The sequence below is a fragment of the Paramacrobiotus metropolitanus genome, unplaced genomic scaffold (assembly GCF_019649055.1).
Source record: "Paramacrobiotus metropolitanus isolate TYO unplaced genomic scaffold, Prichtersi_v1.0 Parri_scaffold0000061, whole genome shotgun sequence".
Taxonomy (NCBI): Eukaryota; Metazoa; Tardigrada; class Eutardigrada; order Parachela; family Macrobiotidae; genus Paramacrobiotus; species Paramacrobiotus metropolitanus.
Genome location: NW_026570281.1, coordinates 211,065 through 237,153, shown reverse-complemented (window position 1 = coordinate 237,153; position 26,089 = coordinate 211,065). Strand labels below are relative to the sequence as shown.

Genomic DNA, 26,089 nt, shown 5'->3' with positions numbered 1-26,089 from the left:
TCTGTCTCTTGTCTCTGCAGATTAATACTGATCATCTGATCTGATCTACAGATGCGTCTCAGACTCTCATGATTCATCTATGAGAAAAGGTCAATCAAACTCAGAAGAGAAAGCGCTGACCTTAATTTGTAACTGCAAAACGCTTCCTCGAGTCGGGCGTAGACTCCTATTACCTGCAATGAGAAACTGATCTGCGTTTCGCCTTTACCAAGCTAAATGATTAAATCGCGATGCAGCGGTTCTACCCTCTGCACACCATTAAAATTTAAAACGACGTGGAATCCCGCAAAACAGGATAGAGTTAGCCCATTACAAAGCTAAACCAGTAATCACAGACTCAAGTGTCTAATTGTAAGGCGAAAAGAAATAGTGTGCACCGGGACAAGGACGAGTGACAATCTGGCCACGCTCCCGCAAGCAGCTTTATGCTTTAAATTCCATTCGGTACAAATCTAGGCGCCTCTGCTTAGTTATGGGAATCTGCGAGCGCACTTGCTGAACGTAGGCAGGATCTGCAAAGAAACATCCTACACAACAAGCGCAGAAAAACGGCGCGAACTTCTTCCACTGTAATACTGTATGTAGAGTTGCAAAGCAACTCAGCCAGCAGACCGTTTTAACAAATTTTTGTAATCAAAAGAGAAGCGGCCTACCGACTTCCGCTGTAACGATCTGCTCGGTATGGTCAGCTTCCGCTAGCACATCGGCCCTGGAAGAAATTTAATGGACAGCCGTGGACAGAGGCGAGGGAAACAAACGCAAGGTAACGCCCAACGTATTAGCCCTGGCACTCACCAGGGACTCACGATCGAGCTGTGACCCCAGGCGACGTAACCGGCAGTCTCGTCCCGCGCCGGAGATACGGCGGCTATGTACAGCTGGTTGTCCAGAGCGCGCGCCTGCTGCAGCAGCCGCCAATGCGCCGGTCCAGTGGTCATGTTGAAGGCGCCAGGGTACACGATTAGGTCGCACCCTGCAGTCGCACATTTATTCACCCAAATAGCGAAGGCATGTACAAAGGACGCTCCAAAAGTAACTTTCCCTATTTTGCCTCCCTGCCATTTGAAGTAATAGACATGTGATATATTTTTTGTTGTATAAGCAATTATGTAAACCAATTAGAGAAATAAGAATCAAAAGATTTAATGAAGAACTGGGAAAACGAAAAACAGAATAGCAATACTACTTATACACTCATTTCCACGGGTTTTTTCGAAGCTCGTTCTTTTTGTTACCACTTCCGTCCCTGTTGTAATTTCGGCAGCAAATTTAAAGTACCAGCTACAAATACTGTTCTTAATATTACTGCAATAACAGAATGGTTTTAAAAATTTACGGAGGAGAGCAAACATTTTTTTTCTCCACGACGCCGGAATCCTCCTTTTCAGCCTTCTTGCTGATATGAATCCAAAAGTTCTTGGCATCAATAAAAAGGAAATTTCATGCGCAGTCATGCGGGTCTTAGACACAAATAACTTCAAGTTGTACCTACAACAATAATGTTTTACAAGAAATTTTCGATTTTTTACCGTCTGGCACCTTGAGCAGCTCTGTGGTTTTTCCACCTAGTCATAAAGAGTTTTTAATATTCTGGAAAAGCACTGCAAAGAAGCTGTTTTGTTTCGTTCTTGGAATTAGGACAGAAAAGAATTCCTAATCTGATCATATTTGGTGCTTTCCGAAAACTGAGCAGGAAGACTGAGAAAAATAACAAAAACTGTCAGCGTAAAACCCGTGGCAAAGTGCCGAAAACCTTGAACGGCTTTCTCGGCAGTTCTTCTCTATTTGATTGTAGTTAGGTAGAGTTATATTTTATTTTGGTTCGTTAATGAAGGACGTTTCTAAAAATATGGTTCATAAGAACTAAAAGCGTTCAAGCCGGGAGATACAAAATAGGGAAACGTACTTTTGGAGCGTCCTTTATATATTGTCGACAACAGATTCAATGGGGTATGTCCCTACTGATCAGCTACGCGCTTCCAGAAATCTCTTGCCGATACTCGGATACTGCGATCCACTGGCAGAACCCACCTAGTTTCCCGTAGGTCAAACCCAGTTCCGCAAAGCGGATGTCGTAACAGATAGCCACGCCGACTTTGCAGAAGCCTACAACGGACAAATAGGCGACAGTTGAGATGAAAAAATTACGAACCACGCAAACCGAAAGAACTTGCCACAAACAAGTAGCAACCGCAGAGCGAAAAAGTATATTGTTTTGAAGCAGTGACAAACCCAACCGTCACGGCAGTCATTCCTGCTCCATTTAATAGCGACTACTACTACAAGAGGCGGGCCTGACACTACTGGCCGCCTAACCTGTATCAAGGACGCAGAACTCGGAGCCGGGCTGGAGGCTGTCCGATTCGCGGAAGGTGATTTTGCCGGGAATGTCGATGTCGAACAAGTGGAGCTTGCGGAATGTCTTCATCAAACTGCCGTCCGGTCCGAACACCGTGGCCGTATTATACAACGCGGTGCCCTTCTTCTCCGGAATGGAACCTGCTCCAGAGTCAAAAACACCGGTAACACCATGCATCCACATCGTAGGACGCAGCGGAAAGGAACGGATGGCTGCGCGTCGCGCAACAGCTGTTTCTCTTGTTAAAGCTGCTGCTACCGTTCAGCCTACCTCCGATCAGGTACACTTTGTGCTCTTTGGCAGCTTGGGCCAGCGCCTCCACCGTCGGCCCAGGGATAGGCTCGGCGTAGTCTGCGAAATACTGCGTCCCATACGGAGAATTGAAGCATTCCTAAACAGGCAAACTGAAACGCATTAAGTAATTTAAGTTGGCACTCCCGTCTGTAGCTGTGTTCCACTGGGCGCCCTGCTAACTACGTTAATGCCGCGGATGTTAAAGGCTTCAGTATCTTCACCTCTCTCTGGTGCGCACAGACTTCCGTTTAGTAACTCTGCGCACCACGACTGGCTGGCTAAATTCAGTTAGTTAAATTCAGGTGCACTTATAATTTCGATTTATTAAAAACCTACTTACTGGTAAGGAGATGAGCTTGGCTTTGTGTTCGGTGGCGGCAGTCCTTATCATCTGCAGAGCTCGAGATATGTTCTCCGCTTTATCCAATCCCGTTTTCATTTGAATCAAAGCAAGGGTGAATTTCGACATAATGAATTATGGCAAGGCGAGAAGACTTTATCACTTCACTCAAGAGCCCCGGTGACTAGTACGCTTGATCAGTGGTCTACTGCAGACAGCAAAAAAAAGACACTGCTTCCACTTCTGAATTGCAATCCACTTGTACAGCCAACTGATTTGGGAAAGGTTTTTTAGATGTCCGGTACTCGGACACCAATGATATAAGGATCTCACAAGCAATCTGCGTACAACTAACACAAAGAAAACAAAACTGTAAACAAATACGGAATATAAAGTATTGTATCTGAAATGATTCAAAATGCACCTTCCGCTGCAGTGGCCACACACGACAGCTGACTGTTGACTCGATGCTGCTTCCAATTCTTGAAAATTACCATTCGCTGGTTGCGGACTCGCACCGCCCACTTCTCGCAACCTCTGCGGCGGCTGACAGCAGACAGCATGACATGAATTTTTGTTTGCAAGCAAAGCACACTTGCTTGCACACTTGCTTTGCAGCTGAAATTTTGGACTTGATAATTTTCATTCCCATTTCTTTTCCTGGGCTGGATTTTGTTTGCTTTTTCGCAAGATGATTTTCGACATATGTCCGTGCATTTGTTAGGTTATTGAAAGCATTGTCAAGGGCAGCCCTGACAATAGTGGTGTGCTTGTGCCTGGCAGAGGAAAGCTGAGTTTTGTGACGCATGCGTAGATGACTGAATGATGGCCGTGACAGCTGCGGGCGAGACATGCGCAGCGGCCTCCAGAGATTGTAATGGCAGTTCGTTGGCCAGTCAGAGAAGCGGTCTCGGTGCAGATGTCCCTGTGGCCAAAGGCAGAAGCAGGGAGAAGGACGCCTCTCCGAGTGGATGGAGTCGACGTGCGGCCACTGCAGCAGTCAGTCCCACGCCTGCTTCTGCTCTTGGCAGTGCGACGCCATCGCGCATTCCCCGTCCCTCGTCCTCGCCATCCCCGCGCCCATATCCGCGGGATGCTGCCCCCAGCCATGGCATTGGTATTGGCAGCAGCAACGAGCAGCGGCTCCTGGCAGCGTCCGCATCATCCCCATCCAGACGTATCCGCGTCTATCGCAACGGAGACCGCTTCTTCGCGGGCCTGGAGGTGGTGGTGACCTGCGAGAAGGTACGCTCAGTGGAGGCCCTGCTGCTGCAGTTGTCGCGACAGTTGGCCGACAGCATCTTCCTGGCCAAGGGCGCTCGCTTCCTGCTGGCGATGGACGGGAGTCCCGTTCTCTCCCTGGAGCAACTGCTCGACGGCCACTGTTACGTTTGCTCCTCGGGCAGCGCCTTGAAAAAGCTGGACTATCTGGCCATCCGACCGCGAGGGCGAGTGCCGCTTGCGTTAAACGGCGTCGGCAAAACGGCGGCCCAGGAGGAGGCTATTCTCAAGCGACGATCTCTGGCTGAGCCCGCTTCCAGACAGGACCAAGGTGGGTGTTCAAAGTTATGCAGTTTTTTATCATGTCAGTTTGTCAAGTTAGATGGTTAGAATACTTGATTTTACAAAATTTAATGGTCGAACGAACATGATCTATCCACGTGGGAAGTGATTGTAGGCTCCAGCGCACAGCTTAAATAAATTTTGATATCTTACGCTTATTAGGTTATTTTTTGTTGTTGTATCTCACGATTTGCATTGCTCCGTCGCTTTTCTCATTAGTGATGTTCCGTACCCGTAGTTGTATCTGAAATTCCAACGAAATATTTTTGTGCCAATAATCCCGTGTTGATGGGGTGCAGGATGGTAGGTTAAATGCCTCACATTAACACCAAACGATACAGAATGGTCCCGGCTGAATGCCCGGTTGATCGACACGTTTTATTGTGAGCATAAAATGTGCTTTCCCTCTAACGATGACAGAATACCGCAGTTTCGGTTAAAACGTTTCTGATATTTCGCTAAGTTTCGCTGTAGGAGTTGCAGTAATTTGTTGATGGGCACACTTTAACGACGCACTTCCGCTCCAGTTGCGCTGGCACAATTCATGTAGGCCGTATCAATTTCGGTTCTGTCCGTTAGGCAGCTAGACGTTCAGTTTGTGATTGCCTTTTAATTGTGCGCACAACTCTTTCATTAAGATTGTGTTTTGCAGCAGGCACCTACAAGACTATCCTGACGAGCAGCCTCCCCACAATCAGCCCCAAGCGCATCTCCGTTTTCCTTAACGGGCCAAAGCCGCGCCAGCTGATGCGCTTTCTGCTGGATGACCGCTCAGCACAGTCCTTCACGCACGTTCTAGACGAGATCACGCGCTTCTTTAGTCCACTGCCGGCGCCCGTACGACGCGTCTATAACGCCACCTTTAAACTCGAGGTACGTACTTACTTACTGCACTTGCACATTCTACATTTTAATAGTTCATTAGAGTTATACCGTTATTCGAATTTGAGTTTTGTTTTAATGCCTTTTATTTACGTTTAAAATTATGTTGTGGAATGAACATGATTGCAGCTTGATAATGTGCTAATGTGAACTTTTGTGAAATATCTATTTTTGCCACTAAAGCAGCTCCAGCAAAATTTTATTAAAGCTTCCACAGTGACTGCTGTAACTTTGCGTAAAAGCAACGATGCATGAAAATAGGGGGGGTGAAATCTTTGTTTGGCAAAATTTTGGGATACGCAGGCAGTTGAAGTATGTTTGATGTTGACCATAAATATCGATCGGTAACTTGACCTTGATGCAGCTGTATGTGATACAATGGTAAAGAGAAAAATCGATATTTCAATTGTCTGTTCCCTTTCGGCTTTCCGATGTCCGGTTCTCGGAACAAGAATGATGCCATATAATGATATCGTTTCCCTTATCGATTGGCACATTAACGATTTGGCTTTATGTGTGATTCCCGCTTGCAGTGCTCGTTCCATAATGGTCAATGCAAGAGTCACGCTAGCACTTACGTGATGTAGAGCAAACCCTTGTACTATCCGGCCAATGCTGCTTCCCCAATTCCCCTTTCCAGGCCATGGTTTGCATTCTAGTCTGCCATGTTTGCTCCTTTGGTCTTCCACCAGAAAACAACTGAAGCAGCTAATGCCCTGCATTCGAAGCGGCAGTAGCGTTATTATTTGATTGCGTAGCTTATCACTCATTGACCGCGCCAAACTGCTTTGAGAATCCAATCTCTTCCAGCTGTACTCGCTGTTAATAAGATTAGGTATACCTAAGTAGGTAAATAAGTTTATAATTTATGATAATATGATAACCGATTTAATAATATGAAGGTTTAGTGCGACGAAGAAAATAGAAGAATCCCAGTTGTGAGCAATAATCGTGAACAAAGTGGACAAATCAAAATTAAATGGTTTACGAAATGAAATATCCAGCATTTGTTTATTATTGCTGGACTATATCTGTACATCAAACCTTCGTTTGTAGACTCGTAGCTGAAATACTTTTGGTTAAATATAAAGACAAATATAAGCTCAGAAATTTGGCAGATTAGGAACATGGGCTTCAGTTACGCGCACGTAACAAACTGTCGGCATACATACAGTACAGATACTATACAAGTTAGATGACTTACGAAAAAGTCAGCATTCGTTATTTTATTTTTAGTGCAAACCTGTTGGAAAAATCGCCATGGTACGTTGTAGTAAATGAAAATTGTTCTTTTTATAGTGTTTTAATTTGGCTGACTTTTTCCATGGCGACGTGTTTATTGCATCCACCAGTGGGAAAGTTACAAAATCGGATATGGATTTGGATCCTGAAGGTATAATTGAACAATTACGCGCAAAGCCGCTTTTGCACTGCTATGGAAAACAGACAACAGAAAATGAAAATAAACGTCATGATATTAAACTACTCTGTATGCTCAGATTTGGTTACTTTTGCAGAAGAAAAGTTATCAATTAAAAGAAAGATCAGTCGGTCAGGAAACCGCGGTCTGGGAACAAGTAATGTTAATTTGATTGCATATGAAATTTATCCGACTGACAGTTGCATTGCGTGACTGGTGTTGGTATTTGAATGCAGATTCTGGGACTTACGTTGTTAGTTTCCGCGAAAATGTCCCTTCTCCCCGGCTGTCACGCAGAGTGAGTGAAGGCGATCCTTCTCTTTTGTTGTCGTTGAATTTAAGTGTTCGAGCAGCGAATGCATTGCCTGCTAACCTGCTTTGTGTTGAACAGATGACCCTGCCCAAAGGATGGGGTATGGACGGGTCATTGTTTAACGTCAACCACCCGCCCGACATCCGCGATCGTTACCACATCGGTCGGGCCATCGGGAATGGGAATTTCGCTAGCGTCCACGAGTGCATTGAGTGGTAAGAAGACTAATCACCTGCGCAGTGCCGTTTTCTCAACTTAAACTACTGGGATTGCCACAGGCGAAGTGGACGGACGGTCGCTATGAAAATCATCGAAATTAACAAAATTCGCGATAAGGTATGTACAGAAGTTTTCGTTAGGAGGTCGTTGCAGCGTTCGTTGGGCTGTGTGAATACATGGGATTGGATTGATTGTTGTTAGAAACTGATTGGCAACGAGATCAGCATTCTGCGGCGTCTGAAACATCCCAATATCGTTAACCTCTTGGATGAATACAGCTTTGCCGGACGACTGTATGGTGAGTGTGATCCGAGTGCTTTACTATAAGGAAAGTCAAAGAAGTGGACAGCAGATTTTTTAAGTTATTAAGAACTTTTTCAACCTGTCTGACTGCCTATAGGATTTTTTAAAACGCGGTTGACGTTTGAGTTAGTTTCTTGTTGGCAGTCGTGATGGAGCTGGTGAAAGGCGGGGATCTGTTCAGTTTGATCTCGGATGTGACGCATTTTTCGGAGACGCAGAGCGCTGATATGGTGCGCTGTCTGTGCCACGCTCTGGATTACCTGCACAGTAGCCGCGTCGTCCATCGCGACGTCAAGCCGGAAAATCTGCTGGTCATGGAAAGCGCTGGCGGACAACGCACTCTCAAGCTGGCCGACTTCGGACTGGCGACATTTGTCAAGGAGAGCGAGCTGCTGATGACGATTTGCGGCTCGCCCACCTACGTGGCCCCCGAAATCCTTACGGAAACCGGGTGAGTTGTCTGCCGCAACCGCACATCCCGCTAATGGTTGTGTTAGTGCGAGACTGCGAGTATGGAATTTTACTTTGTCAGCGTGCCTGTTTGGCGTCGTATATCCTGCGGCTGACGAAATCTATTGGATTAAGTTGACGAAGCTGTTTTTGGTGTTTAGCTACGCATATTCTTTCATGCTTCTTACATGTTTTGATAAAAACGGGTTTGCCTTTACAATTTAGTTACGGGTTCAAGGTAGATATTTGGGCGGCTGGAGTGACAGCATTCATCTTGCTTTGTGGATATCCGCCATTCCAGAGGTATGGCATTCTGTAATTGCTTCGTTTTGCCAGTGAGTGACACGGGTGTGTTGGACATTTAGCGAGGGCAACCACCAAGAAACCTTGTTCGAAATGATCCTTGCTGGGGAGTTCGAATTCCGTTCTCCATACTGGGACCATGTCTCCATGGCGGGCAAAGACCTCATCCGGCGCATGATCGATGTGGACGTCAGTAGCCGCTACCACGCCAACCAGATTCTCGACCACGAGTGGATGAAGGTACAGTACCCATGCACTTATCTGGTAGAGTTTCTTTACCGTCTTTTCGTGTTTATACGCGGTAAAGTACGGTTCCGTTGATGGCTTCTGGGACCCACTAGAGTAGTGGAAATTTAGGCGGATTGTGACATCATTTATGCAGCATGACAGATTTTAGAATAACATCAGATCTCCTCCCGTTTCCGCCAGAATCGCTTATAAGTGCCCCTGCGAATATATGTCTGAGAAGTCTTTATACGATAGTAATCACGTAATTTGAATTTTTTTATTGCTGTTAGCGTCCACGACTTCAAGTGGCTACGCATGCGCGCTTGCATGCTTCAGCTTTACGTTAGATGTTTTGGTTCTTTAAAATAGGTTTTGTGCGTATACGGTAGATACTAGATACATGCGTAGAAACTATAAAGTATAAAGTGAGTGAAGTAAATATTGCGCACTCTTAAACCAGCAACATCATTAGCACAACATACAGTTATACATAATAATTTTTTGCCGGCTGTGCACGAGGAGACGATTGATCGATTGTGTTCACACATACTTCTATAGCAGTTACCGTCTTAGCAGCTAGGCTGCAAAACACGAGTTTTTATCAGTGAGCGAGATTTTAGTGAACTAAATTTCATAAGTAATCTTGTTAAGCTTTAAATGTGATGTGCGGTGTGCTGTACGGTATGTGGTATCTGAAGCAGTACTGCTCGCCTTCTCTAAGTTTGCTTAGAACGTGAATGTTTTTGCTGCAGATGCACTGTCGCCTGGAGCCGATTCGGGAAGCATCGGTGGTGGAGTCGTTATCGAGTGACAGCGGAATTCAACTCCCCGTCCTTCGGGCACAGCCCGCCACGAAGAAACTGGCTCGCAGCACCCAAATGCTGTGTGATCGCGAAATGTCTCAGACCGACAGAAAAGTTACCTTCCAAGGTAACATCACTTGTTAATCGTGTGTTTCTGTGGAGAGCTTGCTCGAGTGCTTACTAAGTACGAATCAATGCTGTGGTCATGGGCAGATGAGAACGGAGCAGAGGTACGGGAAGCGATTGCCAGCACGCACACGGGTCTTAGTCCTATCCTTGGAGGACGTTGCAGTAAGAAGCTCTCTTCCAGTTCAGTGCGGGATCTTCCTGGCGAGTTGACGCGCGCCTTCTGGGGCGACTTTTGAACTCCTCCAACGCTGCCGCTCCGCAAACTTCTCAGGAAAACTGAGCCGTTTTATTTTCACTGGTCCTGTCCTTCCTTCCCTGTCTGCGGCATTCGTCCCCTTGGTCTCTTGCAAGTGTTGCTCAAGTATGCGTTGACTGAATTGATGTGCCCATTCTGCTTTTTCTGGTACTGCCTTCGTAAGTTTGTAGGATTTGTTGTCGCCTTCAGTTCATAGAAACGGCGTAGCTAATGGTTCTAGTCAGATGTGGTTCCGGTTTCATTCCCATGGTTTACCAAACAATGAACGTTCTAAGTCGTTCTTGCTCGTTTTTAGTTGTTTTTATAAGAATAACCACCTTCTGGTGCTTGCCCTTTGATTGTTTTGCTGCATGCTGTTGGGAATAAACAGTACGAAAATTAAAGAAGTAGAACCTCGGTCTACCGCCTTTTTAAGACAACGTTTCAGTCTAGCGGTAGTCCGTGGAAATGCAGCAGCTGTTTTGGGTTCACTTAACGCACGTCCCAAGATCATGCGTGACACTAACGATTTTGGATGTTTTTTTAATGTTTAAAAATTTGATGCTTTTAATTAGTGTAAACCTGCGCAGGCGATTTATTATGTATGCTGGCCGAAGCCGAATAAAAGTACAATTCACAAGAAGTAGAAACTCTCGTAAGATATGCGCCTGGCCCTGCTCCGCTCCTATGTCCTGAGATCTGCTTTCTGCGCGATAGTTTTAGGGAACGAGATGTGGTATTCGACAAATAATTACACATGAACATTTTTATTAGTTCCACGGAACTAAATTAAATTTGCGAAAATTTGTGTCAGATAGCATGATTCTGTTTTTCTCAAGCCATTTATCTTTACTTTTCCCATCATCTCTGGAAGGCCTCGGATTCCAGTTGAGACGAAATACCGGTTGCATATGTATTGAACGAACTACATAATAGTTATTGAACAAGAAAAAATTTTATTGGCTGCGATTACGAGTGCATGCGTTGTAGTAGTACCAAAATTTACATATTTTGGAACCAGTAGTAATAATTTCTACCAGTTTTTGTATCTAAAGATTCATGAATGTGTTTATCCAAAGGTTAATCGGCGGACAAAGACGAATGCGATAACGCGCTGACAAGGCATTTTTAATTGTATTTTCCGTATGTACAGTACAGTATGTACCTTTAGCATGTAGAGATACTTACCCAAAATTTTGACGGGCTCATAGCATGACTGTGCTTCTCTTCGGGCGCGTGCTTGAACGGAAATAACAGCGGAAATAACCCATTACTAATGATACTTAGTTTAGACTGACCCCAGTCCGCGAGACAAACTAATGGTGCGCCTGAATACTTAATTTCAGCCCAAAATTTCATAACATTTCTGTCAGGGTTGTACTTGGCACGATTTTGATTATCGAAAGCAGCTTAATGGGGATTGTGGACTTGCTGCTGGTTTGATGTTTAGTCCTTTTGCAGCTTATTGTTTTGTTAATAACGATGTGGCGATTTTCGTGTTGCGAGCTACCCTAGACTGTATGTTAGGATGCAGTTGTGGCATTGTTAATGGCGAGAATTATGAAGTGAACAAATGCCTTTTTGCGAAAGTGAATTATACCATACGTGAATGCCAGTAGCCTGGCGGTTTATCTGAGTTTAGAGTGGAGTTTGTGTACTGGGGTATCTGCGCCTGACAAGACTGCACTGTACGCTTGCCAAAAGAACAGGAGCGCTGGTTGGTGGTTGAACGGTGATCTGCCTTGTGTTTCTGTGCGGACCTGTCACTGCTTGCGCACTATCTCAGTTACGTTCGCACTGCGTGTTCGCCATGTTCTCGCGCAAGTCCTCGTCGCACAACCTCCTGTTCCGACCGCGCATCACGCGGGCCGTCTCCTTCGCGGCGCCGACCACGATCCGCGAGGAGGACGAGGAGCTGCTCAGCGACACCCTCAGCCATGGCCCCGCCGTCTCCGCCTCGGCGCCCCTCCTCACGCGGCCCCTCAGCGTCAACGGCGACGCGGCCAGCGAGGAGCCCGCCGGCGGACTGGCCTGGTTCCGCGCCATGACGCGCAAGCAGAAGATGCTCGTGGCCATCCTTTGTCTGGTAAGTACGGCGTCTCCAGGCCTTGTGCTCAGCCGCTGTCCAGCGAATGTAGACCGCTGGCTCCCTTTTTGACGCGGGGCGGAGGAAGAAGAGAAAGGCGCTACTTCTTGGGTGCATTTGATGTAGTAGTTGATGGGTGTACCTAGCAGTTGTCAAGTAAGTATTTTAATTTGTCTAACTGGCTTTCATTGCAGGCCAACTTCTCAGCCACAGTCTTCTACTCCTGCATCGCTCCCTTTTTCCCCAGCTATGTAAGTTACGCCGCTGACTGACCAAATCAGCCTAGTGCCAGAACAACGTCTCAGCTTTTATTTTACGATTAATAATGGTGTACATACCTGCCAAAGCAGTGCAGCATTTTTGCTGGTTAACTTGATGATGTTCCTCTTGGGTTGATGTATATGTATATCATTCTGAAGATAGGGCGTTAAATTTAGCCGGAATGTTGGTTGTGCGTGATGCATGGGTATTTGCGCATATTCATTAACAGCGTCAACAGTGTCTGGTTGTGTGAATTATTAAATCTGTGTTATGTAGGCGATGCGGAAAGGAGCGACGGAAACGGAAGTGGGCTTCGTTTTCGGATGTTTCCAGTTAGTGATCTTTTTTATGTCGCCGATTTGGGGGAAATACGTGGGTACACTTTCTTCTTACTTTTTTTGCCATAGCGCTTCCGTGTGATCTGACTTCTGATTCCGCTAGAGTCAGCGATGCAGGGCCGGGGCGCTATCAGTCTGTGCTATTGTCTTATTTACCTGTCTGTATATTATCATTTTCCAGATGCATCTGTTCGGCGCCAAGTTTCTCTTCGTTACGGGCATCCTAACGACGGGCGCGGCGGCTATCCTCATGGGCTTTCTCGAATTCTGCCCCGCCGGCCGCTCCTTCGTCATAATGTGCTTCGTTATTCGCGTGGTGGACGCCGTTGGTGTTTCCGCATTCCTCACAGGTGAGCTAAACAATGTCGTGCTCTGATCATAGCAGTGAGTTATTTATAAGTTATCGCTCCGGTAGTAATGATGACTCATTTACTATTGGTGCGATTTTTTGGCCAGGACCAGCTGCTCGTTGATATGGCAGTTTTGTCCGCTCATGTTTATGTTTCTAAAAGACTGAAGGGGAACTAATTTTCCTATTAGTTAATACAGAGTACAGCCCTTATTTTATTGCCGAACACCATAGTTCTGCTTCATCAGTTTACTGGCACCGCATTAGCGAATGTATTTACGCGAGTCCTTTGGGTGTTAGCATCCTTCACGGTGATCGCCAACGAGTTCCCCACTGCCATCTCCACCATCTTCGGCGCCTGTGAGACCTTCAACGGCCTGGGCTACACCCTGGGGCCGCCCATCGGAGGCCTTCTCTACCAGCTAGGCGGCTTCATCCTGCCTTTTGCGGTGCTGGGCTCGGTGGTGCTGTTAGTGGGCATCGCCTCCTGGCTGCTGGTACCTTCCATGCAGCACGCCGAACCCTCGCAGGAGGACAGCCCTTCCTACCGCCAGTATCTGTCCATCCCGGGCGTCTGGATCACGCTGCTGTCCGTTTTTACCGCCACGCTTGGATTAGGATTCTTGGACGCCATGTTAGTCATTTATTGCGGGTGTCGTATAATCGTATTGCTGACGGCACAGTCTTTAATCTCAACATGTTTTTTTTCATTCCTCAGGTATGGGCCGCATTTGGAGGAGTTCCACATCTCCCCGGGACTAGTGGGGGCCATCTTCCTCCTGCCTAGTGTGCTCTATTTCATCTGCGCGCCCTTTCTTGGTGTCATCGTGGATCGTCGAGGCCGGGCGCTAGAGTTCATCACGTTGGGGGCTATCATCAGCGGCAGTTGCTACCTCTTCATGGGACCGGCACCCTTTATGCATTTGCAGGGGTAAGTGCAGAGTGTGTTCATTAGTTTCACAGTACCACAGGCTTCCGCTTGGCTGTGCGTGTTGGCGTATATTCCGCGACTCCTTTCCATTGCTTTACCTAACGTTCTTAACAATATATTTGCAAAGTTTAATATGCAAGAAAATTGCTGTTATTCGTTTATGGAATGATTGAGAAGTGCTTATTAATAACCTAAAATTGATACACTAGAAGGCTAGAAGCTAAATTCGTTGCTTGTACACAGGAAGCTTTGGGTGCTGATCATCGCCAACATCATCCTGGGACTGGGAACATGCGGCCAGCTGATTCCCCCGTTTGGTAAAAATTTGGAGGCGACTATGTACGTAGTGCTGCCTTGTATTTCGCTTTCCTCCTGTTGATTTGGGCGTTCGGTGGTGTCATGTTATGGTTTGTGGCTGTTGAAGACAATTACTTATTTCCTTAGAAATGCTGGATTTCCAGACAACTTCGAGACGCATGGCCTTGTTTCGGGAGCCTTGAGTTCAGCCACTGCTTTGGGGTAAGTGAAGGGGCGCCAGTAACCTGCGTTGTCTGCTCGTTACTTATTTTCTTCGACCAGGTGTTGATTTGATAGATTAATTACAATGGTAGGTACGGATACTTTGACATAACTCGGTAAATTAGGGAGAATCAGATCTTTGACGGTTTTTGTCATGTTTGCATCACGTTCGCACCTCGTAAATCCTAATGGTCGTCACGTGAGATTCGCGTAAATTTATTTTTGGCCGTTATGCAGTCAGTTTATGAATTACGCTGCTAGGAGTGTCAGCACATTTATTTGTAACACAGGATGAGTTGGCGTTGGTGAAACGCGGCCTGTCAGGTTTCGTGTAGCCGGGCTTAATATAGCATCTTGTTTGCCTGCGAAGCAAAGAAGCTGCCAGGATGCAATGATAGCAACTTGCTTTGGTTTGTTTATTTACACCTAATATCCATTTTTAGACCTGACGACGTCATCCGTGTATCATAATAATTATGAACGCGGGTAATGGCCCCTACTAGTGCTGCAAAAGAAACTACATTCAGTCTGGTTTTAGGTATTTATTAATATGTTGTACTTACCAAATTAATAGATTTCGTTTTTGAAAAAATATTATTATGTGGTAATCAGTTATGACCAGAAGCCATAAGCCGCTTCATCAAGTAATTTCATTAGATATTCAAAAGCAAGTTGCAAGTTCTGTGAAAGTGCAGTTAGTAAGATAAAAGTGGTAATGTTGGTTATTAGTTTTGATTGCTTATGGTCTTGGTTACCTGTTTTAAAAGATGGGTAGCTGTACTGCGCTTTTCTGTGATGTTACATTACTTCATGTCTTCCGTTGTTTTGGATGGTGACAGTGATTCGGTGTCATTTGGCACTGCATGCGTTGGTTTTGAGTCACTCACCGTTTGACTGAGGGCTGGTTAGGTGCTGTACATGCAGCAGGGTTTTTAACTGCTTGTACAGTTGTTTTTCAAGTTTCTGACGGGGCAGTTCATGCATCGCCAGTTACCGTTATGTTTGCCTTGGATTCTGGCGGAAGCGGCGATATTGGCCAAGCCGCAGGCACAGGCGCAGCCAGCTGTGGCCAGATGTGTACTGCCGTTGCTGGATTAAGCGCAGGAGAACAGAAGAAAGAGAGAGAGAGGCCGATAGAAAAAGAGTTATCGGTGCAGGAAGTGTACTTAGTGACAAATTCCGGGTTACGCATAGCTTCTCATCAATCATTCTGGCCAAAAAAGCCACCATGCGTTAGCGTCAATACCGATAGAAGGCTCATTACGAAGCTGAGAAGCAGCACGCGTCAGCACAGGCGTAAGACATTTAAAGATGGCTAAACGACAGAAGATGGGTTTTATTGGTTGTGAAGCGTGTTAGTGAGAGTGAGAAGATCGGGCGCCTGCTTCTTTCCACCGTCATGTCATGCTTGAACTTGTGATAGTCGTGCATTCCACTTGATCCAATTTCCATAGCGAAATATACACCCTTGTGGCCAGTGGATTTGTTTAAAAAATGAGCCGTGTGTGCCTTATTAAATTTCTCGAAGGAGCGATTTATCTGCAACTACTGTTGGTCACTCTGGTGTCGTGCCAGCCGGAAGACGGAGAAGTGCGGTTGGTGGGAGGCACGACTGAGTTTGAGGGCAACGTGCAGGTGTATCACGACCGGCGGTGGGGCTATGTGTGCGACGACGGATGGGATTTGCGTGACGCTACCGTCCTTTGTCGGCAACTGGGCTTTCCACGCTCGGACTTTGCCACAACCGCCTCCCGCTTCGGTCTAACACACGGGCACATCTGGCTGAGCAATGTACAATGCTGGGGCTACGAGCGCAATCTGACAAGCTGCCGTTCGGATGGGTGGGGCAGCGGAGAGGAATGCGACACTTCGGAGGCGGCCGGTGTCATTTGCAAGGCCAGACTGATCAGTAACGGGACGCAGCCGAGGGCCAGACCTAATCGGGCCTACATCACGCATTCCGCTCCGAGACGCTCGCCGCCGCGAACGGGCGGGCACACTACGACAACTGCTATCGAAACTACTACAAGAACAACACCACGCCCACCAACAACAAAGACTACAGTGCGTCCGACACCGATGCTGATCGCCGATGAAAACCCCATTCCGCTGGCCAATGACATTTTTCTCCTCTCCGATCGGCGACGCTTTCAGCTGCGCTTGGCCGGTGGGAGGAATAATCGCGAGGGAAGGGTGGAAGTGCGTTGGGATGGCGCCGGCGAGTGGGGCGTCATTTGTGGGAACGGCTGGTCACTGAAAGAGACAGATGTGGTGTGCCGACAATTGGGGTTGGGAGTGGGTTCACGGGCCATTCAGAACGTATTGTTCACGGGGCCGCAGCGGGCGGTAGTGTTGAGTGGAGTGGCCTGTAACGGCCACGAGAAGAACCTGGTGGAATGCCTTCACAAGGACCCGCAAGCAGGGCAAGCGGAGTGTCGCGGCCGAGAAAGCATCGCCGGCGTTATGTGCAGCACTGAGCTGCCGGACCTGGTACCGGACATGGATTTTCTGATGAGCTCGGTGTACCTGCAAGACCAGCCTATGTTTTACTTGACTTGCGCTATGGAGGAGAACTGCTTGTCTTCCTCGGCGTACCAGCTGGACCAGAAGGCCCGTAACTTCCCCTGGATTACGCGCCGCCTGCTGCGCTTCACGCTGGCCACGAAGAACGTGGGCAAGGCCGACTTTGTCTCCTTCATTCCCAAGCACCTTTGGCAGTGGCATGCCTGCCACAAGCACTACCATTCGATGGAGGTCTTTGCTCACTTCGACATCCTGGACGAGCAGGGAAGACGCGTGGCCGAGGGACACAAGGCCAGCTTCTGCCTGGAGGACAACGCTTGTGACCAGGCCTGGCAGAAGAAGTACAACTGTGCCAACTTCGGCGATCAGGGCATTTCCGTCGGTAAGGAAAACTTATTTGTGATGCTTGTGATCTGGCTGTCCTCAGTTATTCTTTGCCGTATCGGCTTGGTTTGGACAGATCAACAGCCAGGCGATATGTTACGATAGAGTATAAAGTAGTTTATGCTATAAACGAACTTTTAGGCAGCCGGTGTTTGCTATTATAAAATACAAGTAACAGATATTGGTTTGTGCTTCCGATGCCACATAATGGTTTTATGATCAGTACATCCGTGAAAATGGTACAAGCCTGCAGATCGGTGAGCAGCTGTGACTTTTTGCAGGATGCTTTGACATCTACAAACACGACGTGGACTGCCAGTGGATCGATCTGACAGACGTAAAGGCGGGCGTGTACACGTTCAAGGCGTCGGTCAATCCCGACACCAAAGTGGCGGAGATGAGCTACGACAACAACGTGGTGCTATGTCGGCTGTATTACTATGACACCACCGCCTACTTCGACGACTGCCGGCTGGCCGGTCACTCGAACAGTGTCGTGGGAATCGGGTGAAGGCGCTGAACAGGCAGCGCAGTGAAACGAAGTGAACGGATGGATGAAAATGAATGCCGTTCAGTGCAGTGCCGCTCAGGGCCAAACGGCCCGATCTCTGTTTGTATGTGTGCCATTCGTGTGGTTCCCTTCTTCGTGGATTGTTCTTTTCCCGCTGGACGAAGTGGAAAGCCGGACAGACGCAGAACTGTTTATAATCCCACTTCCAGTTGACTGAAGTTTCTCCTTCCTGTGCTACAGGTGTCATGCGCATTCACTGGCCAAACTGCTTATGTGTTCAGATCCAAACTTTCACCAAGGTGACGGCGCTGTATGGTTTATTTTGACGAAAATTCGGCTTGTCGAAAGTTGCAACGATATTCAGTACACCAGAGCCTTGACTGGGTTTCTAGTCTTCATGCCGACTGCAACCGGCTAACTGTCAGCTGCAGCCATAGGTTTATGGTGTTCTCGTGAGTCATTATTGGTGGTCAGAGGCTCAGAGCCAAATCTCGGTGATGTGGTTAAATCTTGGTGGTGTATTTAAAACTTAAAAACATTGTAGATGGCGGTGCATGATTGTTGCATCGACTAGGGTGATAGCGTGGTGCTAGACGAGCAGTGAATTTTGTTGATGATCGAAGAACGGTTGTAAATGCACGCTTGGGATTAAAATGACGTGCGCGTGGTCGCTCCGTTTTTTTGTAGCTACATGCACATGGATAAGTTAACAGTGAACATATTTTGGCAGTTCAGTTAATAGCGCGGTAACCGTACCTGTTGAGCAGCTGCTTGAGGAGGATAGATAACAGGCAGTCGCTTGCGATCCCCGGTTTTGTTCGGTTATTTTGTCAGTGTTTCGCTTTACGCTTGCTTAGATAGGCGTCATCGTGACCGAACGCAAGTCGGCTATCTTGCGTAAAAGTGGAATATACGAGTATATATGCTTACGGTATTGGTAATAGTGATAAATGTTGTTACGAAATAAGCTTTTTGCAGAGCCTTCGTGGGGCCGTCGGTGGGTGGGTTCGCAGTGGAGGAGTACGGTTTCAGCTGGACAGTGACCGGCATCGCCTTCCTGAATTTGATTGTGGTAAGTGTCAGCAACATTTCTGTGTGCGGTGAAAATGGTGTGCGCAATGTCTGTGCGTAGTAGAACATATCGTATGGTGAGTTACTGGGAGTTGTTACTGGTTAGTAGGGATCGTTGCTGGTCGGATGTTACGCTATGGATGTGCCAGTACCACTGTACCACTGCTGATAGTTAACGTCATTTGATTGTTGTGCACTCGCAGGTGTTTGTGACGGTGATGTACTTAATGCACGAAATGCGCAAGGCTTCCCGCAAAAGAGCCCTCTTCGTGGGCGTGCCGGACGACGAGGAGGACTTGGACGAGACGTCGCCCCTCATGATGGCGGCCTGATGAAGGATGGGACAAATGGCTGTGGCGGTTCGCGTGCATCCTCCGTCTCTCCTTGATTGAGGTCCCCTTGATACCGTGTTCTCCACTAGTTCCTCTGCTTCTCAGCACACGACAGTACGTTTGGACCTGATTTACCGACTCTTGCTCTTGTTCTCCTGCACCTGCCTGAGCTCTTGGACTGGGGCGTTGTTAATTGGTGCTTTTCTCTTAACTGGTGATTGATTTATAGCTCTTTCATTCTTTTCTTTCACTCAGCTATTTGCTAACGACGAAGTATACTCTGTGGGGGTTCTGCCGAACGCGTTGGCTGTTCAGCGGAAATTTTTTTCTGCATTTTTTATACCGTGGGTTTTATTTTGTTTTATTTGCCGGCCATTGGCCTATAGGCTGTGATCTGTTTTCTTTGCTTGCGTATTTATGAGTAGAAGTATTCAATTAAATATTTCAGTATGGTGTTATGAGAATGTCCGATTTTTCATGGGAGGACGCTTCTTCATCGAGTTATCGACTGAGGAGTAAGTGACTGCTAAGCAGTTTAGCATTTGTCAACCGTTTCGTATGACTGAAAGCTTTCACATAACGAGTAGCTGATTAGTCGTATAGCTCTGTACAGGATGCAATCGGGAGCGAACGCGACAGTTTCTGACGGTCAGTCGGAACACGCAACAGTAGCACTGTGGCAGGTCAGTTCCTTTTGCCTGTGCCGGACGCGCTACCAAAGAGATGCAGGCTGAGCACTGTGGACTAACCAGTCATGTGTGTCCAGCTTCTGCTGACTACAGGTACATCCAGCCTGCATTTCCCTTTTGGCTATGCTGACGTTTAACTCGGGACTGATACGGGAAGAAGTGAAGAGTAAAGACCGAAGATATGGACTCCCAATATCCGATTGATGGTCATTTTATACTAACATAGTATTCATGATTTCATCACGTATCAAGTCTTAACCTTTAATCAATTCAAATGGGAATGCAATAGTGACGGAGAACGTTAATTACACAAAGTTACAGACACATACCAGGTCAGATCGACAAAAATCACACAGCAGCATTTGTGACATAGACAAGTACGCAAAAGGAGCAGTTTGATTTGCGACGCCGCATATTTGGCACTCATTACACACGTGCTGCATCCACCGGTCTCAATGCGGACGGACGCAGCCGCTTTTGATTATGCGGAATCACTTCAAAACCATGACAGAACAAGACAGACCATACCACGGCACTAACAATTAATCAACCACCGGAACGACACCCCCACAACCAGCAGGCAACGTTTGCGATCCGTATCGCTTCAGCTTCACGGGATCGCCAGTCTATGCGACCCCACTAAGGGCTCAATCCATTCAATCGAAGGGCTTGGGACTAAGGTCGAGATTCTGCATGAAAATGTTCATCTGCAAAACGTCGACAACTGACATGTCGAATAAACGAATAGCGAATAAACATATCTTCCTTTAACCGGATTTCTTTCTCGATCGACCGCGGCAAATGCTGCGCTATAATGAAACGGCGCCAAAGCCGCTTTAGACTACTGCCAAACAAAATCCATACTATATCAGATAACGGTAAGTACGAAACGACCTGCACGACACTTGTCAGTTCTCACCGGCAGCGTCGAAAAAATTTGTCGTCGTGATATCGTGACTGATTAAATTGTGTTCATAATTACATCAATCGCTCAAGAAAATTCCAATCAAATCTGGCCCCATTAAGTAACTCATTGTCAAACATGACACGGACGGTAACGGCGATGCAAAAACTGCCCTATCTAAGGAGCAGGAACACTGTTTTAGCGTCGACGGTAACAAAACTTAACCAATGCCTAAGAGCATTGACAATCTCGAGGAACCTGTTTTTATTTTTTAGAAGTTCGATATTTTGTTTATCATTTGTACAGTAAATGCCAATTGTAAACTTGTATTGTCTATTCCCGCATTCTTCACATATTGATTTTAGTAAACATGAATCAAGGTGACAGCGGCAGTTTCGATTCAATAATTATTATTTGATCGGTACCTTATCGAGCAGCTGCTGGCAGGTCTGCAGGGCCACCGTCAACAGCACCAGCGATTCCGTCAGCCACGGAATGGACACTTCGCCCTGCAATCATCCAAACCATCCTTAGCACACATACTTCCGCTCAGCATCACACGCACGCTGCTCGTTAACAGGCTTTTGCTGTAAGATGGCTTAACCATCCAGTGCAGCGACAATATCCGCAGGTTCACGCAAACCAGCAGCATCGCTAGGATACTTCTCGGGACCCAATGACACGACGCGCCACCCCGCTCAGTTGCCGCTGTAGGACAAGATAACACCCATCTGATATCAGCACCCACCTGATAGCAGTCGAACTTCCCAGTTCCCGGGAGGATCTGGTACAGAGCGAAGACGAGCTTGTGGGCCTGCAGGTAGAAGCTGGCGGACATGTCGGCCGGCAGGGGCGGCACGAAGTGGCGCCGGTGGAAGGCCCCCTTCAGCTCGTCGAAGGAACGCTTCTTGGGGACGATCAGGGTACTACGCGCCTGCGACAGCTGCGCCATAGCCGGCTGGATAATCTGCAAGGTCACACCAAAAAACTTCACATTCACATCCATTTTCATTCAAAAGAAATGGATTAGCAATGAGCAACCATGTTGAACTACAAGCAAATAAAATGCGCCCTGCATCCTGACAAGTGAGGAAGCTGCGACAAGCTATAGCATTAACCTTGATAACTTCTTCGGCCGTCTGGAATTCGTACTCGGCATCCTGCGCCGCCAGGTGGGCCAGCGCATCGCTGACCGCATTAAGAGCGTCCTGCAGCTGCTGCAGTTGGTAGGGAGCTTCCGGCGGAATACCCAACTTCATCATTTGGCCGGGATTCTTCGCGGTGGCCATCCTAAATGTCACGTCCTGGAAAGCCAATGAACTTCAAGCCACTGTCTCTCAAATATATCACTGCACTCTGGAACTGCACTTACCGCCGCGGTGATGCGGCTTCCGGTCAATGTGACGATGCATTTCAAAAAATCTCCGCCACTGCCACAAACAACCAGAAACAGTTAGAGGCCACATCGGCTGACACGCCGCCACTGCGCCCAGCAGGGCCACGACAAGACGATTGATACTCACTTGGTCGGGCTGACAACGAAGCGCTCTTCGCGGGGATTCTTCTGACGATCTGCATCACAACAAATAATACTCTTCAAATACTCGCGGTTCCAGTACAAGTACCGGTAAGTACTTCATTTTCTAACAATCTGTGCACAATGCCGGTGACCCGTATGCGAATAATGTAGAGAAGGAAATAAAACACAATTTGTATCAAGCGAACAACTACACATGTGGAGTCCAGACAAGAAACATCCTAAGCGGAGCCCAACGTTACACAAATGCAGGCTTGAAAAGAAATATTACTCAATAAAATTACGTGTACAGTACTGATCGAAAGTGAAAAACTAATTACGAAAAATCAATTTACCGTAGCCGATCAATATTAAACCGTACAATTTACTGAATCGTTCGTACATACGGTAACATACCTGAGAAGGAAGCAGGTGGAAGCCTTTCTTTACATTCCTGAAGAAAACACATGCAGGCTGATGCAGCGCTGATGATTGTGACTGCACATGTAGTATTATCCCTTATTAACACTGATATTCTAAATACAAATTCTTATGTTGTATTTAATTAAAAGAATTAAATACAGCAAAAAAATTTAAGAGACGAGTGAAGACACGCGCGTGACAGTGAGCGTCCGCTTACGGCAGCTAGCAGCCTACTACGGTCAGTCGAAAGGGAAAAACAGAGACGAGTCTGAACGGGACAGCCAACAGGCATGGACAATCATAGACAGCCCATGCAGTTGCCAGCCATAGGGAACGGGAGAATTGAAAGATGAAGGGACTACTGATTACACAAATGAAAGGCAGTGAGTGAGCGGCTGAGCACTGTCAGTAGCTTACCGTAAGGATTCCCTGTAGGTAGCCGATTTGCGGTCGGACTTCGGTGCGGAGGAACCAACGGTATTCGCGCTCCTGCAATAACGGCCGCCTCGGTAAGAGTGCAATTAGTAACACGTACTACTACCCGTGCCAAGTTAATACAGCAGATGTTAGCCGTTAGGTCTGTGACCGTCTATCATATGATTCATATTTTTCGCTGTTGCATTTCATCCAGCACCAGCAGGTCCGTGGCTTCGCCGCGATTAACGAAGGCGGCGCATGCGCTCTTTGGCTTGAAACCAAAGGGGTGAGCGGTGATCAGTGACTGTGGCAGCTCCCCACGGTACTGGCACGTCCAACACTGTGCCATAACGACGCGGACAGACAGCACCAGCCCACCGCTCGTGCCTGATCTGGCCACGGCCACGGACTGCAGTTGGATACTGGATCGCTGCCTCAACCCCAGTCAGTAGCTATAGCTCATCCCACCTCTTCCCTTCCTTACTTATTCACCGTTCTCCTAATCTTCACACAAACCACCAGAACGCAAGGCGTGCGCCCTTCCTTCCTTCCTTCCTCAAGGCCCTCGTTATCAGTTTACAGCTACGAGCTGCATATACGGTTCAGACAAAAGCATTACAACGGTAATTATAAAGCTTCTGCAGTTCTGTTATAGTCCTGAACAATAATGGCTCGAACAAAACGCAACCAGCAACCATTGCAATCCAGCGCAGTGAGGCTGACTAAGTCGCGGGCTAAAGTCTAAACGACCAGCTTCGTTCATCTTCACAAACTAAGTCCGCTGGGCCTGCCACTGACACTTACCAAGGCGTCGATTTCGTCCACTTCCGTTATCTCCTCGTCCAACTCCATGATGATAATACCATATCAACCCGACTGAACAGCTCACAATCAGACGGTGACAATCTGAATTCGGAAGTACACGATATACTTTTTACTTCGAATCCCATTTGCTTGGATTCAGAATAACCACTACTCTAATGGTAAGCAGAAATCTTGACGTAGGTTTTAGGAACTACAACTACCACCCCAAGGGCGGTTTGCTGCTTAGCAATGGAAGTACGGAAGTAAAACTAATTATTTATTTTATTTTCATATTTTAATCGATAGTAGTAAGTAAGTCACTAACGATTCGTATTTAAAGAAAAACAATTGTTCACAGAAAAATTTCACAACAACCTCAGAAACGATCATATTAAGCATCAATCGACAGAGGCGGCCTAATCACAGAGAAAATTTGGTCTAAATTTGCCCCTATCGGCGCTGTCCCCAAGATCGATGCCGCATTTCCTCGTTGAATTTCGATGCTAATCCGCTGGCGAAGATACTCGTATTCTGTGGGACTGTGTCACTGTGGCTCGTTTTTCGCCGGTTTCCTGTCGTATCATCTGTCCGAATTCCGTTATCGTGCGGGCAGCATCCGGTCCGGGCGGTCCTTTTTTATTTTATAACATTTTTACTAGAATGTCATTCGTATACAATTCGTATAATTCGTATATGTCATTCGTATTCGTATATTTCTACCAGAATGTCATTAGTATACAGTATGTGCGGCAGAGAAACGGTAATATGCATTTATGCAATAACATCTCTAAACAAAGAACAGCCATGCGCTTCCAGAACCGTACAGTTTTATTAATAATAAAATTTATTATTCCACAGCAAGTTTCTATTCCTAATTATGGCAAGCTTTCCATTTGTAACACGATCATATAGCAATGTCGTGCATTTGTCAAAACGACGGGATAACAAAACGCTGTAGCCAGCAGAAGTCACGCTTTCTTGGTACGTAGTACAATGTACAACACTACGTATTGTAGTACGTACTGTATTAAATCAAGCAAGGTAATACGACAAAATATAATGATTATTATATATATTTATGTCACGAATACTTTGCATTGATCATATTCACATTACGAGTATTATAAACTATGGACGTAATAAGTATTCCACCGGCCACCGTATTCCCGCAATATCCTATCATTCATATGAGTGTCCCACATGTATAAAACTGAGAAGACTACGAAAACTAAAAAAACATTAACATAACAAATTCAACATGGGATGTAGTTATAAAGTCTACTTCCACTTTTCTTGCATTCCGAACATTTCCACAAATATGGCTTCGCGTCAACCGGACACCAGATCTAGAGGCACGGAATTCTCTGTGTTGTTCCACATTAGAAAACTTATATTACAATTTGCATAAACACAATAATTATCACGCAGTCAATTTCTGAAAATTTTTCGTCATGTAGAACAACGAGGATGCCATGTCTCTATATGCAGATTTGTTGTCCGGTACGCGAAGCCATATTGCGGAAGTGTCCGGAATGCGAAAAACGTCGAAGTACAATGCTTGGGCTAATGCCACCACAGTTCACAACAAAACACTATTGTCACTACAGTCCACATCACACTTTGGCTAATGGCATCACAAAAGGTCATTTGACTATTAGTTTGTGTGCACTACAGTTCGCGAATGGCAATACTGCAGTCAACTGAACACCGGTTTCACACACTACTGTACAGAACGCGAATGATACTGCATAAATGATTCAGATAATGTTTATTGCATGCACTAACATGGTAGGTGCTGCAGCCTTTGGCATTCTACCGCTGACACGAGGAAGCGCTTTCACAGAGCCATAGAGTAGTTTTTCATTTTTATTAGATTCCTTCGTAATTTTCCATGTATTAATTACAGCTGTACGAGTATTGCAAATTAAGTACTGCAGAACTTTGACTATTTTCACTTTGACACAACATGGTTGCTTGTTTGTTTAGCCAATTCGTTGCAGACGTGCATTCATATTCGAAACGTCCCAAGTGTAACAAACTACAACTTAGTAACTTCTGCAAAGTAAGTACGAACTTGATTAGCGCATTCAGTACACCCCGTGCAATAGGTACAGTACTTACATGAAGGACATTGAGGACACGAGGTACATATAGCTTACGTACATAATTATTATTAAATGTAGGGTATGT

The 26,089-nt window shown here is 46.5% G+C and overlaps 5 protein-coding genes across 6 annotated transcripts; 3 read left to right on the top strand and 2 right to left on the bottom strand.

Annotated features, from left to right (window-relative positions):
- Positions 1–190: 190 nt before the first annotated feature.
- On the bottom strand, positions 191–3,418 carry LOC129593338 (omega-amidase NIT2-like). Its single transcript, XM_055489593.1, has 7 exons — positions 2,994–3,418; positions 2,630–2,750; positions 2,317–2,499; positions 2,032–2,106; positions 796–973; positions 654–709; positions 191–512 (listed from the first exon to the last, which is right to left on the bottom strand). Exons 1-7 carry the CDS (start codon positions 3,120–3,122, stop codon positions 424–426), a joined length of 831 nt encoding a protein of 276 aa, XP_055345568.1. The 5' UTR covers positions 3,123–3,418; the 3' UTR covers positions 191–423.
- Positions 3,419–3,605: 187 nt separating this feature from the next.
- Positions 3,606–10,188, top strand: LOC129593264 (serine/threonine-protein kinase DCLK1-like). Of its 2 annotated transcripts, none has more exons than XM_055489485.1 (13): positions 3,606–4,545; positions 5,212–5,429; positions 6,738–6,831; positions 6,956–7,015; positions 7,095–7,156; positions 7,250–7,386; positions 7,450–7,507; positions 7,592–7,688; positions 7,838–8,144; positions 8,369–8,446; positions 8,509–8,686; positions 9,427–9,604; positions 9,691–10,188. In XM_055489485.1, exons 1-13 carry the CDS (start codon positions 3,816–3,818, stop codon positions 9,840–9,842), a joined length of 2,349 nt encoding a protein of 782 aa, XP_055345460.1. In that variant the 5' UTR covers positions 3,606–3,815; the 3' UTR covers positions 9,843–10,188. The 2 variants fall into 2 exon arrangements, with proteins under 2 accessions (XP_055345460.1, XP_055345459.1); XM_055489484.1 differs by having other exon boundaries at positions 5,209–5,429.
- An 880-nt stretch (positions 10,189–11,068) lies between these two features.
- Positions 11,069–19,599, top strand: LOC129593237 (MFS-type transporter SLC18B1-like). Its single transcript, XM_055489452.1, has 10 exons — positions 11,069–11,927; positions 12,122–12,178; positions 12,465–12,560; positions 12,708–12,876; positions 13,176–13,509; positions 13,594–13,806; positions 14,050–14,145; positions 14,251–14,325; positions 18,722–18,815; positions 19,018–19,599. Exons 1-10 carry the CDS (start codon positions 11,652–11,654, stop codon positions 19,144–19,146), a joined length of 1,539 nt encoding a protein of 512 aa, XP_055345427.1. The 5' UTR covers positions 11,069–11,651; the 3' UTR covers positions 19,147–19,599.
- On the top strand, positions 14,338–18,410 carry LOC129593236 (lysyl oxidase homolog 4-like). Its single transcript, XM_055489451.1, has 2 exons — positions 14,338–17,230; positions 17,514–18,410. The coding sequence occupies exons 1-2, from the start codon at positions 15,820–15,822 to the stop codon at positions 17,741–17,743; spliced, it is 1,641 nt and encodes a 546-aa protein (XP_055345426.1). The 5' UTR covers positions 14,338–15,819; the 3' UTR covers positions 17,744–18,410.
- Positions 19,600–20,082: 483 nt separating the features above from the next.
- Positions 20,083–24,059, bottom strand: LOC129593325 (protein rogdi-like). Its single transcript, XM_055489580.1, has 9 exons — positions 23,900–24,059; positions 23,096–23,167; positions 22,673–22,709; positions 22,263–22,311; positions 22,112–22,169; positions 21,858–22,043; positions 21,488–21,706; positions 21,165–21,248; positions 20,083–20,542 (listed from the first exon to the last, which is right to left on the bottom strand). Exons 1-9 carry the CDS (start codon positions 23,945–23,947, stop codon positions 20,492–20,494), a joined length of 804 nt encoding a protein of 267 aa, XP_055345555.1. The 5' UTR covers positions 23,948–24,059; the 3' UTR covers positions 20,083–20,491.
- Positions 24,060–26,089: the final 2,030 nt, after the last annotated feature.

Excerpts from the sequence above, each read along its gene's own strand:
- LOC129593236 (XM_055489451.1), top strand. The coding sequence starts at position 15,820 with ATGAGCCGTGTGTGCCTTATTAAATTTCTCGAAGGAGCGATTTATCTG. Across the intron at positions 17,231-17,513 it reads CGATCAGGGCATTTCCGTCG|GATGCTTTGACATCTACAAA; the intron begins GTAAGGAAAACT and ends GACTTTTTGCAG.
- LOC129593338 (XM_055489593.1), bottom strand. The coding sequence starts at position 3,122 with ATGTCGAAATTCACCCTTGCTTTGATTCAAATGAAAACGGGATTGGAT. Across the intron at positions 2,107-2,316 it reads GTTCTGCGTCCTTGATACAG|GCTTCTGCAAAGTCGGCGTG; the intron begins GTTAGGCGGCCA and ends TGTCCGTTGTAG. Across the intron at positions 974-2,031 it reads TTTGACCTACGGGAAACTAG|GGTGCGACCTAATCGTGTAC; the intron begins GTGGGTTCTGCC and ends GTGCGACTGCAG.
- LOC129593325 (XM_055489580.1), bottom strand. The coding sequence starts at position 23,947 with ATGGAGTTGGACGAGGAGATAACGGAAGTGGACGAAATCGACGCCTTG. Across the intron at positions 22,710-23,095 it reads ACCTACAGGGAATCCTTACG|GAATGTAAAGAAAGGCTTCC; the intron begins GTAAGCTACTGA and ends TGTTTTCTTCAG. Across the intron at positions 20,543-21,164 it reads GCCAGCAGCTGCTCGATAAG|ATGAACATTTTCATGCAGAA; the intron begins GTACCGATCAAA and ends GACGTTTTGCAG.
- LOC129593264 (XM_055489484.1), top strand. The coding sequence starts at position 3,816 with ATGATGGCCGTGACAGCTGCGGGCGAGACATGCGCAGCGGCCTCCAGA. Across the intron at positions 7,508-7,591 it reads TTAACAAAATTCGCGATAAG|AAACTGATTGGCAACGAGAT; the intron begins GTATGTACAGAA and ends GATTGTTGTTAG. Across the intron at positions 7,689-7,837 it reads CTTTGCCGGACGACTGTATG|TCGTGATGGAGCTGGTGAAA; the intron begins GTGAGTGTGATC and ends TCTTGTTGGCAG.
- LOC129593237 (XM_055489452.1), top strand. The coding sequence starts at position 11,652 with ATGTTCTCGCGCAAGTCCTCGTCGCACAACCTCCTGTTCCGACCGCGC. Across the intron at positions 12,179-12,464 it reads CTCCCTTTTTCCCCAGCTAT|GCGATGCGGAAAGGAGCGAC; the intron begins GTAAGTTACGCC and ends TGTGTTATGTAG. Across the intron at positions 18,816-19,017 it reads CCTTCCTGAATTTGATTGTG|GTGTTTGTGACGGTGATGTA; the intron begins GTAAGTGTCAGC and ends GTGCACTCGCAG.